At 41.7% G+C, this 15,684-nt stretch overlaps 1 protein-coding gene across 1 annotated transcript in view; it reads right to left on the bottom strand.

Annotated features, from left to right (window-relative positions):
* Window positions 1–5,126: 5,126 nt before the first annotated feature.
* The window catches only part of KIAA0319L (KIAA0319 like), a 103,701-nt gene continuing 93,143 nt past the window's right edge, over window positions 5,127–15,684 (bottom strand). Inside the window, exon 20 of the mRNA XM_044668061.1 lies at window positions 5,127–6,466. Within this exon, the coding sequence (XP_044523996.1) occupies window positions 6,279–6,466 (188 nt within the window). The 3' untranslated portion in view covers window positions 5,127–6,278. The remainder of the gene's footprint in view (window positions 6,467–15,684) is intronic.

Here is a 15,684-nt window from a genome sequence, read left to right as displayed (position 1 = left end):
GGGAGTGGGTGTGATTCCTCTGTGTTTTAAGTGTTTTGGCAGTTGACCAACTCACCTCAGTATTCCTCTTTTCCCTCTACTATTCCCCCAGTGTTTATTTACCCACTTCTAGAGAAATGATTTGTGATTATAATTGTGAAATTATACTTGGAATAATATGTACTGAAATTATATCTTTAACCAATTTAGTCTTAACAGGCTCCAGCCTTAGATATATTTTTGCTTTAAAGTTAGAAAGCTACTGCATATTCGCTCTTTGTGAATTTACAGAATGTGATTCCTTTTCACAATTCTAATGCCTGGGGCAGTGAGATGGCACAGACCCTAGAGCTCTGGGCCTGGAATCTGATCTCAGACACTTCCTTACAAGCCATTTAACCCCAATAGCCTAGCCCTTGCCACTCTTGTCTTAGAATTGATACAGGTTAGAAAAATGACAGCAGCTCAGTGGAAGTGAGGACTGTGATCTATGGTCAGGAGATATCTGTCCTTTGGAATAATGTTAGGAAGGCTAAAGCAAGACTCTCTTGACTCAGTTTCCCATATAAGAAATCTTCCCAGCTGGTTAATTCTGAGCCTATAATATCCTGCCATACACTTGGCTACTTGTGCTATTCCACCTGAAAGCAAGTGGAAATGGAAGTAAGGACATTTTATCCCGTTATACATGTGCTGAGTCATTCTGTGCTCTTGGCTTAGGCCTGGCTGACCAGTACTGATGCTATTATAGTCATGTTCCTGCTTCTTCCCTTCATAGCAAATCTCTTTAACCAGAGCAAGTTAAGCTGTGATTTTTCTGATGAATCCAGTTGTTACAATATCATATCCTGAACTAAGTATTTGATCTGGTCACCTGCCTGTTTATATATAGTTGCATACTGGAAAAAGTCCTTAAATTTTTCAGACTAATTATAGACATTGATGTAAGAGCTTTTGGGACACACATACATAATTATATACACAATATAAATTTATACATATACGTGTATATGTATAAATTAATTCAAGTTAAAATCAGAAATATTAGCTTTGTTTTGGAGAAAGTGCAGTCAATTTCTGCTTGGGTTTAACACTTGTGTGTACTATGTCCCTGAAGCGCACACATTTTACTATAGATAATTTATTTGATATGCACTGTTTTGAATTTGATCACTTAACATATTTACATGTTCTATTCCAGATCTTTTTGCTACAATTGCAAACTTTGCAATTTTAAAGTAAATTCATTTATGCATTAGAGGTCATCCTTTTAGAAAAACGTGTTCTGTCAGCTATGTCTTCATGTGAGGATTAGATCCTTTCAGAGGCTATTCCTCCTCAGGGAGGAACTGAATTGGAATTACTTGGAGTTGTAGAAGAGGAAAATTAGAAAATTGAAAAATTTCTAAATAAGTTCTAAATAATAAAGTCAAAAATTAAGTCAAAAAAAATTTTTGTGTTCTTTTGTTAATTTTATTTATTGAGTAAAAATTTTGAGAAAGCAATGAGATAAAATATTATATGTTTAATTTAAAAAGCTTTAAGAATTTTACCTTGTGGTATTTACAAAATTTAGCTTTTGAGTTTTCAACTTGTATTTTAATTTCTTAAATATATCAATACAGAAATTTGCTAACTTACATAAAGTTAAATGATGATAGAATCAATCCCAATATAGAAAAGCTCTCTCAATCTTAGTTTGTCTTTGATAAATATTAAATCTTTAATCAGAAGGACTCATTTTATGTCAGATTTTTCAAATTTTTATTTATTTATTTTTTAAACCCTTAACTTCTGTGCATTGGCTCATAGATGGAAGAGTGGTAAGGGTGGGCAATGGGGGTCAAGTGACTTGCCCAGGGTCACACAGCTAGGAAGTGCCTGAGGCCAGATTTGAACCTAGGACCTCCTGTCTCTAGGCCTGACTCTCAATCCACTGAGCTACCCAGCTGCCCCCAGGTCATATTTTTTAAAAAAGGTTCTTGTTGTTAGCAGTGTTGTCAGGTACAGAGTTTAGATAAAGATATGGCATATTTAAGAACCTGAAGTATCTGAAGTATCAAGTAAACTATGAGTTCCTGATTTAATGAGATCAGAATCCACCAGGTTTGAGTTGGTTTTCTCATGAACTGGTTATTGGAGAAATAAAATTTTAGAAGCTGTACCAAACTGTATTGAGATGTTGTGTAAAAGATTTTAGTAAGAACATTCAAGAATTTCTACAAGCAATATGGAACCAGAGAAGCCAATATACTAACAAGGAGCCCATTTGAGAGCTGCCTTGTCCAATAGATATTCCCAGATGAGATGCGCAGAATTAAAAGGGATGTTACAAGACTTGATGTTAATGTTAATGATCATTATTGTAATTACATTGGTCTTTTACTTCACAAGGTATCTATGTTTGTTGAATTTTCTTAGTGAGACAGGTAATTCTCCCTTCTAAATTTAGTCCAGTCCATGGCTTTAGGTATTTTTACTATGGCTTGTGCTATGATTAATCAGCCTTCTTATTCTTCAACTTTGCATTAGATACTGTGTTAAAACCTCTTTTGAACTTCCACTGGACAAATATGTTAGTGTGCTCTACTGTTGATTATGATTGTGTTAAGAATCTTAAAAGATTAGACTACAGGTAAGTAATCTATGAAAGGTTTATAGCTCTCATTGATCAGAGGAGAAAATTGAGATTAAGATTGATCCTGTGTCATTTTCTTATTGATCCTATTTGCAATTAATTGATTTTGTCCTGTAACTGCTTAAGTCATGGTTCTTTGTCTTTGACCTTGATTCAGAGTTCTGCTGGCCTGTAATGGGTTAAGCTTAGAAATCTAGCTCTCAAGGAATTTAACTGACCAAAGAGTTTAGGCTTGATACCATCATACCACCAAGCTATCTAGTTTGCTGTCCAAAAGTCTGGGCCACTATTTCACACTTGGACTCAAACAATGAGCACTTCTTAAGGTAATGAGAAAAGGGTATGGAGTAGTGGGGTAAGTTGCTGCTAGCCCCATTACCAAATGTTCAACCAGTCATATATTGTACTCTGTCCCTCAGCTTTTAACCAATCATTTTGTACTCAATCTCATCATGCCACTTACTTTGTTCTGTTCTTTGTTCTGTACTCCCCAAAGCCTATAAAATGGGAATTCTCTTCCTCAAGGTCTTTGGCATAAATGGAGGAAAGCTACTGACCCATTTCTTGGTAGGTGGCATGCCCTTGCTAATAAATACTATTTTGTGCAGAGATCTGCCTCAGTTTACCCCTTTGTTCAAATCCAAATGCCATACTATCTAGCTCAGCATTATCAAGTGAACCAAATGAGATAATGCATATTTTGAAAAAACTTTTGCCTACACAGGCTAAGTTCAGCTTACCCTGGGGTGTTTTTAGAACAGCTCGATCAATAGTTTTGATTCTAATCCCCCACAACCCACAAACACAAAAATCTCAGAATTTCAGAGTTGGAAGGGATCCCTCTATTCAACATATAGTTGAAAAAGACCCACCCCTGTACCACCCCAACCCCACCTGAAAAGTGTTATGTAGTGCCCAATATGTGACCCCCATGGCCTCTTGAGCTAACTCATTCTGCTTTGGTACAGCTCCCATTAACATTTCCTAATAGCAAGCCTAAATTTCCTGACATCAAGCCTCTTTGCAATCTGCCTCTCTGTTTTGAATTTTGCATTTTTGGGCCAAGCAGAAAAACCTAATTTCCACAAGATAGTCCTTTTAAATACCTGAAGACAGTAATCATGCCCTCTCTGAATGTTTATTTAGGCTCAAAGTACTAGTTACTTCTCAGAGAAATAAGGAAGGCTATGAGTTGTGCAAAGAATATCTGAAGATGTTCCTTTTATCTTTACTTCCATAGGCCAAAGCAGCTCTGAGCTCCTACAACCTCTGCATACTCTGTATTACCTCCTCATTTTCCTCAGTCTAAAGTGACAGGTGTGTAAATGGAATTAGCTCAAGCCCATTCATAGTTAAAACTCTAGCCACCAGAGATAATGTCATCCCCAACTCCCTTTGTGGGGAGGGGACATGAGTTACCCACATGTGACAATAAGTAACGAATCAAGAATATGGAACTGCCCAAAGTGTAGAGGCTGCCATTTGTCCACTTGAATTAGAGGTGGGCCCACAGGAAGTGAAGAGAGACACTATCTCTTCAAGTATGTTGCTTACTTCCTGCTAAAGGGAGTTCCCGCTTTGAACTTGGTGCTGAAGGATCTCGGCTGAGACCTCAGGCAGCTTCCCCTCTGAATTGTCATGTGGGTAAGTTAGGCTGACTTCCTTGGGCCTACCTTGGTGTTTCCAGACTCTCTATCTTAAGTAGGCCTCTTGCCTCTCTGATTGCTAAGGCCTTGTGGCTTGTAGCCTAGTTTAATTAGCCTTTTAATCCTCTTTCCCTCTATTTCCCTTGCCTTCTACCTTTCCTAATTGTAAATAAACTACCATAAAACCCATCCTGACTTGGGTCTATTTTAATTATGGAATCAATCTGAATTATTGATTCCTGGTGTCCACACCTTAAATATATATCTATATAATATCTAATATCTAATTATTACACAGGATGGGAAGCTGGGCCTGGGAATTCTCAGGAAACTCGGGACAACAGTCACTTACCTACCAGCTAAATAAACCCAATCTTGACTTTTTGGCTGGCACCCCACCACATACAAGAAAAACAAAGGGAACGCAGCTGGTTTTGCTGAAAATTCAATAAAGTTAGCAAGGAGGCATGATTACATCAGTGGGCTGCATGAAAAATTAAATAGCATGTTTAATCATCTGACGAGAAGTTTGTAGTGCAATCATATAAATTGTTCTTATCTTTTAAAAAAAAGTTTCTCCCCCAACCTCCAGCACCTACACTTGGAGGGCAAAGCTGTCATCAGCAAGGCAGAGATGCACAACAGGTCTCCTTGCCCAAGGAGAATTTTCCTGGCAAAGAACTGGGCCCCGAAATCTGCAAACAGGTCCAATAGACAAGGAGTGTCATTCTGATGGAGAAAAAACAGTGCCAAACTGATGGAGTGATACACAGTGAGAAAGTAGTGATGAAGAAAGTCCTTGCTCTCATCTGTGTCATGTGTACACACACACACACACACACACACACACACACACACACACACACACACACACGCTGCTGCTGCATTTCTGCCAATTCCAGTGACTATCTTCATTCTAATGCCAGCCTTGCAGGACAAGAGGGAACCCTGACTTCGGTAGCTTGAGGAAACTGGCTATGAGTCAAAATAGGAGCATGTGGGGCACAAAATCATTCATGTTCAGGTGAATTCACCACCATGTGGGCACTCGCCAGAGGCTTGCTCTGAAAGCAGGCCAGGCATTAGGGACACAGTCATCTCTGAAACGAATGGGCTTAGCCCTGTCCTTCAGCAGCCTGCCTCTCCCTTCCCTGGTGCCTGAATGGAGAACAAGTTTGACTGAAGGAGATGGAAGCAGGGGCTCAGAGGACACATGAGGGCAGAGGCCCTGTGTACTCCCATAACAAGCAGCCCCAGCACATGCTGGTGGACAGTGAGCGCTTCGTGTCTGACACAATGAGCTGAGGGCTGTGGTGGTGGCGGGGCAATGGTAGAGTCCCCGGTGAATAAGTCTGGGTCCCCAAGCAGACTCCTGAGCCCATAAAGTAAGAGCTGCCTTGCTCTATCAGTGCCCAAGGAGGAAGCTCAGTTCTCTTCATTTCAGTGAAAGGACAAATAATTTAAACATACATCAAAAGATTCCTATTCCAGACTGTCCTGGGAGTTCCATCTGCAGGATTAGAGTAGGGGAAAGGGAAAGGATTCTGCTATGCTGCTTTTCCTTGTGGCAGGCCAGGCCAGGCTCAGGGAAGTCTTGGGACAGGAAAAGAAAGCAGTCAGAGCCGTGGCATGAGGAGGTGGGGCAGGTTGGAACTCCACTGGGACCAAACCCCTCCCCTGCTGGCCTGACCCTCGAAGAAAGAGTCCTGAGCTGAGCAGCTCTTAGAGGTCCTATTGGTTGAGTGCTAAGTCCTGGGGAAGAGGAAGAAACCTCTTCATTCACAGTTTCCTCTGGAGTTCCTTAGAGATGTCTGGATTCAAGTACAACCAGTTCTGTACAGAGTTGGGGGAGGGAAGGAGAAGAGAGAATGGATTTCTGCAAGAGAACACAAACAGACACACAGTCCTCTGGACCTCTCAAGCACTCACCACCCATCCCTCATCTCCAGAGCAATCATTCTCTGCCTCCCCTGTGCTCCCTTGCTCTGTGTTCCTCTCTCAGGGGCACAGAATGGCTACAAGATCTCTTCTCTAGGGGTTTTGGGCTTGAGTGGAGCCTGTCCGTTGCGTAGAGAGCCATTCTGGCCACGAAGTAATCGGCCTTTTTCTCGGTCTGGCCAGGTGAAGATTGCTTCGTCACTATCCAGCTCCGACTCAGAGTGCATCAGGCTGCTGTTCAGGATGGGTACCTTCTGCTTATTGCCTGTAAGGGATATGAACGTAAGAAACATGGGAGAAGGGAGAAAGGGAGGAAATGTGGGGCAGCACTCTGTCCGCCCTTGAAAGAAGCACTAAGATAACTAGAAAGTCCTCCAAAAAGCACTCAAGGGAAACACTAGGGCTGAAAAGAGTGGCAAGCCACATATATGGTCAAAGAACAAACCAACGGTAGGGCATGAGGTATTTCTGACTTCCGAGTACATCATCTAAGTTCATCCCTTAGACTGAGGGTTTATTTACCCTGTCTACTTTCTCTGCTCTGACTCAGGTCACAGTGAACCACACTCCTCCCTTTGTGGAAGATGGCAAGGAATAATAGTTTTGCTTTTATTCATAATTGCCGGTCACTTTGTAGCTTTAAGCAGGCTCTCCCTCACCCACTTCCCCCCAGCTTCATCTGGTCAGTGTCCTTTTTATTTATCTCTTGTTGGATATCCAACCAAATTTATATCAACAACCATTCCAAACCTTTTTCATCCTTCTTGAACACACAATCAGTTCCCTAAAAGTCAATGGTTTTGTGGTTCTTCCTTTACTCAAAGAATCCATACCACTCAAAGTGAGCTTGTTCATGTTCTTCACATCTCAACATTTTTTTTTTTTACTTTATTCCTCTATCTTATCTCAAAGGAAAAAGAGACTTTCTCTCTCACTAAGGAATTATCATCAACTAAGCTTAATCCTTTATCTTCTTGCCTTCTTGCATCCTCAATCATGCTGTATTTCATGCATCTTCTGTGTTTCCTATACTGCTGGTTCTCAACTCCTTCTGACAAAATGCTCAAATGTCTCTCCTATTTTAAAAAAAGAAAGAAAAAACACAGTCCAGACCCAGCTACTCTCTTCTCAGCTATTAACCCCTTTTTTCCCTTTTATAAACAGTGACATGTACATTATGCTTCCATTTCTCATCTCCCACTCTAGAATAATCTGTACTCTGGCTTTTGCTTCTACTATTTTGCTAAAACATCCCCCAAACTCCAACAGAGCAGTTGGGCCTTCCTTGGTTCTTCTTTTTTTTTTTTTTTTTTTGTTCTTTCCAACACGTGAAACAGTGGCATTGTGAACTCCTCTTCCCTACTTAAGATTCTTTCTTTTCCTAGGTTCTAAGCAATGGGAACTTCTGCCTTTCTCCTTCTCTGACAAGTCTTTCTTTGTCTTTTTCATTCATTTCCTCCTGTTGCTCCAAAAATATCTGGATTACCTAAAGTTCAGTCCTGTGTCCTTAGAAATGTCAACCCTCCTGTGCTTTTAACTGACAGTTCCATGGGGAAGACTCCTATAATTGTTCCAATTCCATGACTTTGAACTGTGAAATTGCCTTCTCTGATTGCAATCACTTTTCTTTCCTTCTGCCTTTTTCCTTCCTATGTTGTGAGGAAGATTAATTTAGTATTAGTGTTGGACCTAGCAGGAAGGGCTGGAGGATTCCAAGATGGAATAAAGGAGCAGGAAGTGGGGCTTGTGCTCTGAGAGAGACTCCATAGTGGTTGGGAACATAACTGTTGCTAACCCTGGGAGATCTCAGAGTTAGGGAAAAACTGTATCCAGATTCCCTGGGATCCTGAGAGGTGGAGGCTTTCAGCAGAGGACAAAAGACCTGCAGAGCAGCACCAAGTGGGGAAGTGGTTTGTGACCTGGTGGACAGTATTGCAAACTCACTCTCCTTACCTGGGTACCTTGGATCACCTGGTGGAGTTGGCTCTTGGCATCCTGTGACCATCCTTGGATTTACCGTGAGACCCAATTGAAAGCCATCCTCAGTCCCTTTAGCTGAGCTAACCAAACCTGGCTGGAACCAGGTTTGGAGGAGCTTTCCCTATGACTTCAGTATTGCTTCCTTTGGGCCCTGCCTGGCTTAGGTCAATAGAATAGTGTAGTCAAGTCCTTCCCTTGCCCCTGTGGTTTGCCCTTAGGTTGTAAGTATAGAATCCCTTATTCCCATCCTTCATTATTATTTCCCTCAATTAAACTGTTATAAACTTTTACCTTTTGCCTGCTGGTTCCATAGACCCTAGCCTAGGAGGGCTAACTGCCATTTCTGTGACAGTTAACAGCTTGGCAGTAAACCCTGGTCTCCCTATCCTGGTTGGTCCTCACTCTCCTTCAACCCAGTGTGAACCCACAAACCATTTAGATTACATTTTAATAATAATAGTTAACATCCCTGGTGTCCCACCATTACACCTAGGACCTCTGGTCCTCCCATTCCTCTTGGTTTATCCCCCCTGTTCTGGCTGTATATTCTTCTTTGACTCTTGGGTCAATTCTATCTTGTCATTCACCTTTAATCTTGCTGCCTTATCTCTCTAGTCATACTCATTATCTATCTCCTCTGCTACTATTCCTTTGCAGCTTAATGCCATTGAAGGAAATTGCACAAATATACCAAATAATAAATAGTAATGTCTACTACAAATTTATGTTAAAAATCTCAATTGGGTGCTCACTATTGTAAAGAGCAAAAGCAGGTGCAAAGGCTGATGAAAACCTGCAAGCTCACAGCCTTGAGTGGGGAAATGGGTGCAGAAGGGGCTGTTTCGGTAGTAGATTCTCTCCCAAGATGCCACAGGACCCGTTGCTCTTACTTGAGGAAGAAAGATAGTGACTTCCCCAAAGGAACTGATTGATTCTTTCTCAACTCGATAGTATAGCTGAGAGAAAGAGTATTCCCACAAGAGGGGATGTTTCTGAATAATGAGTGAGGTCCACAACCAAGGATCAATGACAAAATCCAACGAGCCCACACAGCTAGCTCCCCAGCCAACTGCCACTTCTGATAGAATATGGTGATTCTCTCAGGGTAAGTCAATTCTAATGGCCTTTCTCAAATGAAGGACTCAAATACTAACTGTCTTAAGGATAAACTCTATAATAACACAGGGAATCAAATGGGGGAAGGAGGTAGTTGAAAGGAAAGAGGGAATAGGAGGAAACTATAGCTAGTTGATTGAGTCTTGAGGCTGGGTTTACCCTGACCAGGCCAACCCCCCCCAACCCCCCAATCTTCTTTCTCCTTCCTGATCTATAGTTCTAATAACTAACTAATAAAGTAAATGAGTAAGCTTTAGATGAATTGTTGCTATTGTTGATTGAAGGTCTGTAAAGATGATGGATTGTCTCTACTAACTGCCTATAAGGTCAATCAGCAGCTATAGTAGTCTGTTTCAAATGAGGTTCAGTCTGGACTGGAGATCATATAAAGTTGCAGGGTAAAAGCACAAGGATCAGCTGGTTTGAGGAATTGCTAGGCCTATGAATGATTGGTTTAAATCACCCTCCTCCCTAGCTCCCCCAAAACCCAGTGAGTGTCTTCTGCTTGGGGTTCCCCCTTATATACCCTGGGTCCAACTGTCCTCAACTGTCCTTGGCATCTTGGGGCTTCCGTGGCTTGCACCCCACTTGGGATTCTTAGGTTACACTATTTTAATAGCAATTTTTTTCTGCCTTTCTACCCTTACCATAACCATTCTCTTCTCAGGAGATGGAAGACCTTACCTACTACTTAAGTGAGGAAAAACTAGTCCACTAGGAGCTCTCTTATCTCTTCTACTCTGCACTTTAAAAACCCTCTACATTTTTCTATCATGCCATCTCTCTTTTCAATTTCTCCTTAATAGTTCTTTCTCTGCATACAAACATGCCCAGGATTTTTGCATCCTTAAAACAAATCCTTACTCAACTCTGCTACCCTTCAAGCCATTTATTAGTTATTATCTCTCCTCCTTTTCACTGCCAAACTCCTAGAAGGAATCATCTATATTCTTTGCCTCCTCATCCTCACCATCCAATATTTTCTCAGGACCTTGAAAATCTTTCTAGCTTTCAACTTCACCATTTTACACTGCTCTCTTGGCATTTACTAATGAATCTCATCTTTTAAATCTGAGGGTGACCTTGTCTTTGTCTTCAACTTCCTTCACTTTTTTACCACTTCTAAGCTTATTTAACCACTCTTCTAGATTTCTAGATGCTCTTCCCTCTCCTGTTTCTCCTCTTTACCCCAATGACTCATACTCCTTGATCTATTTCAGTGGTTCCCAAACTTTTTTGGCCTACCGCCCCCTTTCCAGAAAAAAATATTACTTAGCCCCCTGGAAATTAATTTTTTAAAAATTTTAATAGCAATTAATAGGAAAGATAAATGTACCTGTGGCCATCACCGCTCCCTGGATTGCTGCAGCACCCACCAGGGGGCGGTGGCACCCACTTTGGGAATCACTGATCTATTTTATTGGATCATAATCTATAACTTCCCTCTTAAACATGGCTATGTCTCAAAGATCTGCCCTGGGTCCCTATCTCTTTCTTTTTTTTCTCTGGTCTCTCTCAGTGATCAGTCATTCACACTTAACACCTTGGAGTTAGTCTTCTCCCCACAACAATCAATCTTGTTTAAGCCTGACCTGAACTTTTGTAATTTGCTTCTTAATAGTCTTCTTTGCTTCTCATCTCCCCCCTTGATAATCCATCTTCCACAAAGCTACAAAAATAATTTTTCTAAGGAACAAGTCTAGCCATATCACTTGTTTGCATAAAAAAACCTCCACTGGCTTCCTATTATCTCTATGAAAAATACTAACTCCTCAGCATGGCATTCAAGGCTCTGTCTCTCTTTGATCTGGTTCTAATCTACTATCTCCAGTCTTATTTCATATTGCTCCCTCATAAATAACCCATATTCTAATCAACTGGACTATTTCCTTATCTCTCAAATCCCATATTTCATCTCCTTATTTTGAGCACTTGTACAAATTGACCATCATATCTTGCATGTACTTCCCTTTTTTCTCAATTGGATCTACTTTCCATGCTCAGCTCAGGGACTGATCTCTCATTCCACAAATGGTTATTCTTCTCTCCCTCCTGAAATTAATGCTTGCCGAGTAAGTGCTATATTCCCAAAAGACTGTAAGTGAATGAAATGAAAGCAGGTTGCTAAATTTTGTAATCAGTACCTCCAGTACCTGGTACAGGGCCTTACATATAGTGAAAGCTTTAAAAGTCAGTTGAATTGAGACAGGCTTCTCCAGCCCTGAGATCTTTTCCTGGGATGCTGACATATTTCCAAGAATCTGCTGGACATAATGTGATAATAAGCTACAGTCAGAGGTTTAGAGTTGGAAAGGATCTTAAGAGTTCATGGTATCCAGGTCTAGGGAGGTTAATTAGTAGCAATACCAAGGTCCACTAACTCCTAAGCCACAGTTTTTCTCCCTGTACTCGCCTGATTCTCCCATTTGTATGTCCTCCTATTGGGAAACTCAATATGATGAAAACCAACTGTTAAACCAAAATGTCTTCTGTCAACAGCCTAGTCATTCAGATTCAAAACATCATCTTCTCTCTTAATCTCCAATATTTATTCCTTCTTCCCCATTCCCACAGCCTCCCACACAAATCCGGATTCTCATTATCTCACTTAACTTACTGCACCAACCTAACTGGTTGTACTCCTTCTAAACTCTCCTCTTTCCAATCTATCTTCCAATGGATACTCTCCTGCTCAGATACTTTCAATGCCTCCTGTTTGGATCAAGTCCAAACTCCTCCTCAGTCTGTCACAGGCTGTCATTCAAAGTCCCTACACAGCTTGGGCTATCCCTCTAATCCTGACTCCCCCTTCCTGCACAAGATCCCCTCACTGTGCACCTTAGGCAATTTGCCTATTCTGCCTCTGTTCCTTGGGATGCACTGTTTCCTTGCTTGGAGTGCCCCACCCTCTTTTCCTGCTCATGTTTCTAGGACCTGTACCAGGGCCAGTACTGCCTGTAGCCCCTAGTAGTGAGAGTAGGCTCAAGTAAAAATTACAGTCAAAGTTTAGAAGAAGTCAGACATGTAGCTTCCCATTCCCTCTACTATCCCCCCTTCCCCACAGCATGAGAACTTAATCCAATTTCTCCCCAAATACTAAATGTCCTGCCAAGAAATTACTGATGCAGGAATTCTATGAAAAACTCTTAGATGGTTATATATTTACCTGTGATTTATTATCGAAAACTCTGTTTAGAGCTACTGAGTTTAAACTACATCCATTGTCTCTATCTTGTAAATCATGACTAACCATTGTCCCTACAAAAGGTTTACCTAATCCCTTAGCCTACATCATTTTCCCTATAACATGTGTATCCCAAATCATTAAATGTTGTCATTGATCAGCAAGAGGATTCTGCATGTTTTTCTGTCAGTTCGATACTTCTGTAATTCCAGAATCATTTCACTCATCCTGGTTGGTTGACTCATGAGTAATTTGTAGAGCTGGCCTTTACAAATTGCCAAACAAACTGAAGAGTACACACTCCCTCTTCTCATGGTACAGTCACTTGTCTATGGAGCTCTTTTGGACCTTGGCACAGATTATCTGTTAAATTACTTTTGGATTTGCATGTGTCTTTCCTCCTTGAGGAGATTAGGAGCTTCCTAAGGGCTGGGAGTTTATTTTCAGATCCCTTCAGCAGGGTAGAACACAATGCTTTATACACAGGAGGTGCTAAATAAACAGCTATTAACTGAAACTGAGGAAGCAGGGGAGAGTGGAAAGGGAGCTGGGTTAGGAATTAGAGGCCTGGAGTTTAAACCTAGACTGTGCTACCTGTGTGACCTTGTCCACAGCACACTTCCTCTTGAGGCCTTCATTACTTCATCTATAAAATAAGGGAGGTGGACTGGATGGCCTCAAGGTCCCTTCCAGTTTTGATTATGATCCTGTGACCTTTCCAGTTAGCAGTGTCTTTAGGGGCATGAGTGTAGCCGTCCCATCTCAGAGATACAGAACCTCTATAGCAGTGGTTCCCAAACATTTTTGGCCTACTGCCCCCTTTCCAGAAAAAAATTCTACTTAGCCCCCTGGAAATTAATTAAAAAAAATTTAATAGCAATTACTAGGAAAGATAAATGCACCTGTGGCCATCACCACCCCCCTGGATCACTGCAGCACCCACCAGGGGGTGGTGGCGCCCACTTTGGGAATTACTGCTCTACAGGTACCATAAGGAAATAGAGCTATCTTTAGTGACAATTCTGTGAAGATAGAATTATCTCTCTTTGTTATTTCTAATGTAATCAATCAGCAACCTTTAGTTTAATCAATCAAAAACTGAAAACACCCCTACTTAACACTTGACCAGTCACTAGGTGGAAGAGTTAATGAGTCAAAAACTTTCATCTCCAAAGGGGACTGTTCAGCTCTGGGTAGGGCTAAGCAGTTTGAAAGTTGTAATTGGCTCCCATGAAGAGGGGAAGAGACAAGAAGTGACATGGAAAAAGGACTATAAAAAGGTCATGGATTCCTGGATCTGGGGCTGCTTCTCTCTTCTGATCTTTTGGCTTGGAATCATTCCTGCCTTGGTGCTTGAAGAGATGTTTCCCTTGGATCCTCCAGTGGTGAGTGGAGTGATTCCTTCCTTGGTTCTTCGGTGAGGACACCCTCTCTCCTTGTTGGTGCTTTGGTGGGAAACTCCCTTCAGTGTGAGTTCTGGTGAAATTCTTGGCCTTCTTAGCCTTGTGTGCACTGAAGTTTCTCAGCGGATTCTTTAGTGTCTCCTGGTTCTTCAGACTTCAGCTTCCTAATTAGGACTTGGAATTCTGGTGAGATTCACTTTCGGATTCACATTTGCGGTCTGGAGGCATTAGGATTAAACTTAGGGTATTTGTAGCTAGGTAGTACTTTCTATTTCTTTATCTACATTTTTTCACTTTCACTCTTTCCATCTCTTTGTAAATAAAGCTGCTAAAAATCATTTTGACTTAAACTATGATATTTTTAAATTGGCAACCACAATATTACTTTAGAATTCCCATATTTAGCATAAAACCTAAATTTAAATTCTTACAATTCTTGAGACTGAGACCTAGCTCACCTTCTCTAGCTATCCATCACCGCAATGTGCTGCTGCCAGAGTATCTGAAAGCAGGAGCCCTGAGAAGATGAGCCCTGGTCCCTAGAGGAGCCTCTCAGCTGAGATGACCACCACAGAATCAGAGCTGGAGGGGACTTCCGTGCCTTGCAATCCTATCTATACGGGAAAAGAATCTCAGAGCTGAGAGGGAAGCCTCTCGTCTCCTGGGTTGCTGAGACACTGCCTAAAAGTACAGATGCCAAAAGATGGGAAGAAAACAAGCCAAGCATTCTAGTAGGAAAAGAGGAATGGGGGAAGGATGCTAAGAGGTACAATGGGTTAACAAACATTTATTAAATGCTTACAATATGCTAATAACTCCCTATCATTAAGAATAAAAAAATACCAAAATAAGGTTCTTTGTCATCAGGGAGGTCACATTCTAATGGGGAGATGGGGTGGGTGGGGTGAAGGTGGGATGACTTGCCAAAAGCTAGGAGTATATAAGTCATATACAGTGTGGAAGGAAGGTAATCTCAAGGAAAGCATGGTAGGATGGGGGTGGGAGGAGGGAGACCTGGAAAAGTGGGATGTGAGCTGAGTCCTCAAGGAATCCAGAAGGTATAGGTAAGGAAGAAGAACACTCTAGGTACAGGGGACAGCCAGGGCAAAGGCACACAGTCAGGAGATCCAGTATTGTATGTAAGGACCAGAAAGGCAGGGGTTGCTCAGTCATAAAGTCATGCTGAGGAGTGGCTGACTGGGTGAGGGCTCTAGCTGTGCCTCTTCACACAAGCAACACCCTGAGACCTGGCCAGAACCAATTACGTGCCCTTGGAAGTTCTAGGAAACAAACAGTGGATCCCAGAACAGAGAGGGAAAAGCCAAAGGGCCAGCTTCCTTCAGGATGGACAGGAAGAAGAGACATTGGACACTAGCAAGAGGCAGAGGGAGTCCTTAGCAGGGCTGCCACTTGCCGAAAATTCCTTTTCTGGCTCTCCTTATTGCCTCCAAACCTTAGACACCTCTTTGATTGTATCTTAGGTCTATGACCTGCTGTGGTAGAGCCATCTAAGCCCCTTAAGAATCACAAACACAGGGGCAGCAAAGTGGCTCAGTGGATAGAGAAGCTAGACTTAGTGATGGGAGATCCTGGATTCAAATTTGGTCTCAGACACTTCCTAGCTGTGTGACCATGGGCAAGTCATTAACCCCCACTCTTTTGCCTTAGATATCGATTCTAAGAAGGAAGGTAAGGGTTGAAAAAAAAAAAGTATCACAGACTTAGGGCGACCAGGGACCTTAGGGGGTATCTAGATTAACTTGGACCTGAGGACAAATCTGCTCTACACCATTACTGATG

This window comes from Gracilinanus agilis, chromosome 3, assembly GCF_016433145.1.
Source record: "Gracilinanus agilis isolate LMUSP501 chromosome 3, AgileGrace, whole genome shotgun sequence".
Lineage (NCBI taxonomy): Eukaryota > Metazoa > Chordata > Mammalia > Didelphimorphia > Didelphidae > Gracilinanus > Gracilinanus agilis.
This window is presented reverse-complemented; position numbering and strand designations above follow the sequence as displayed.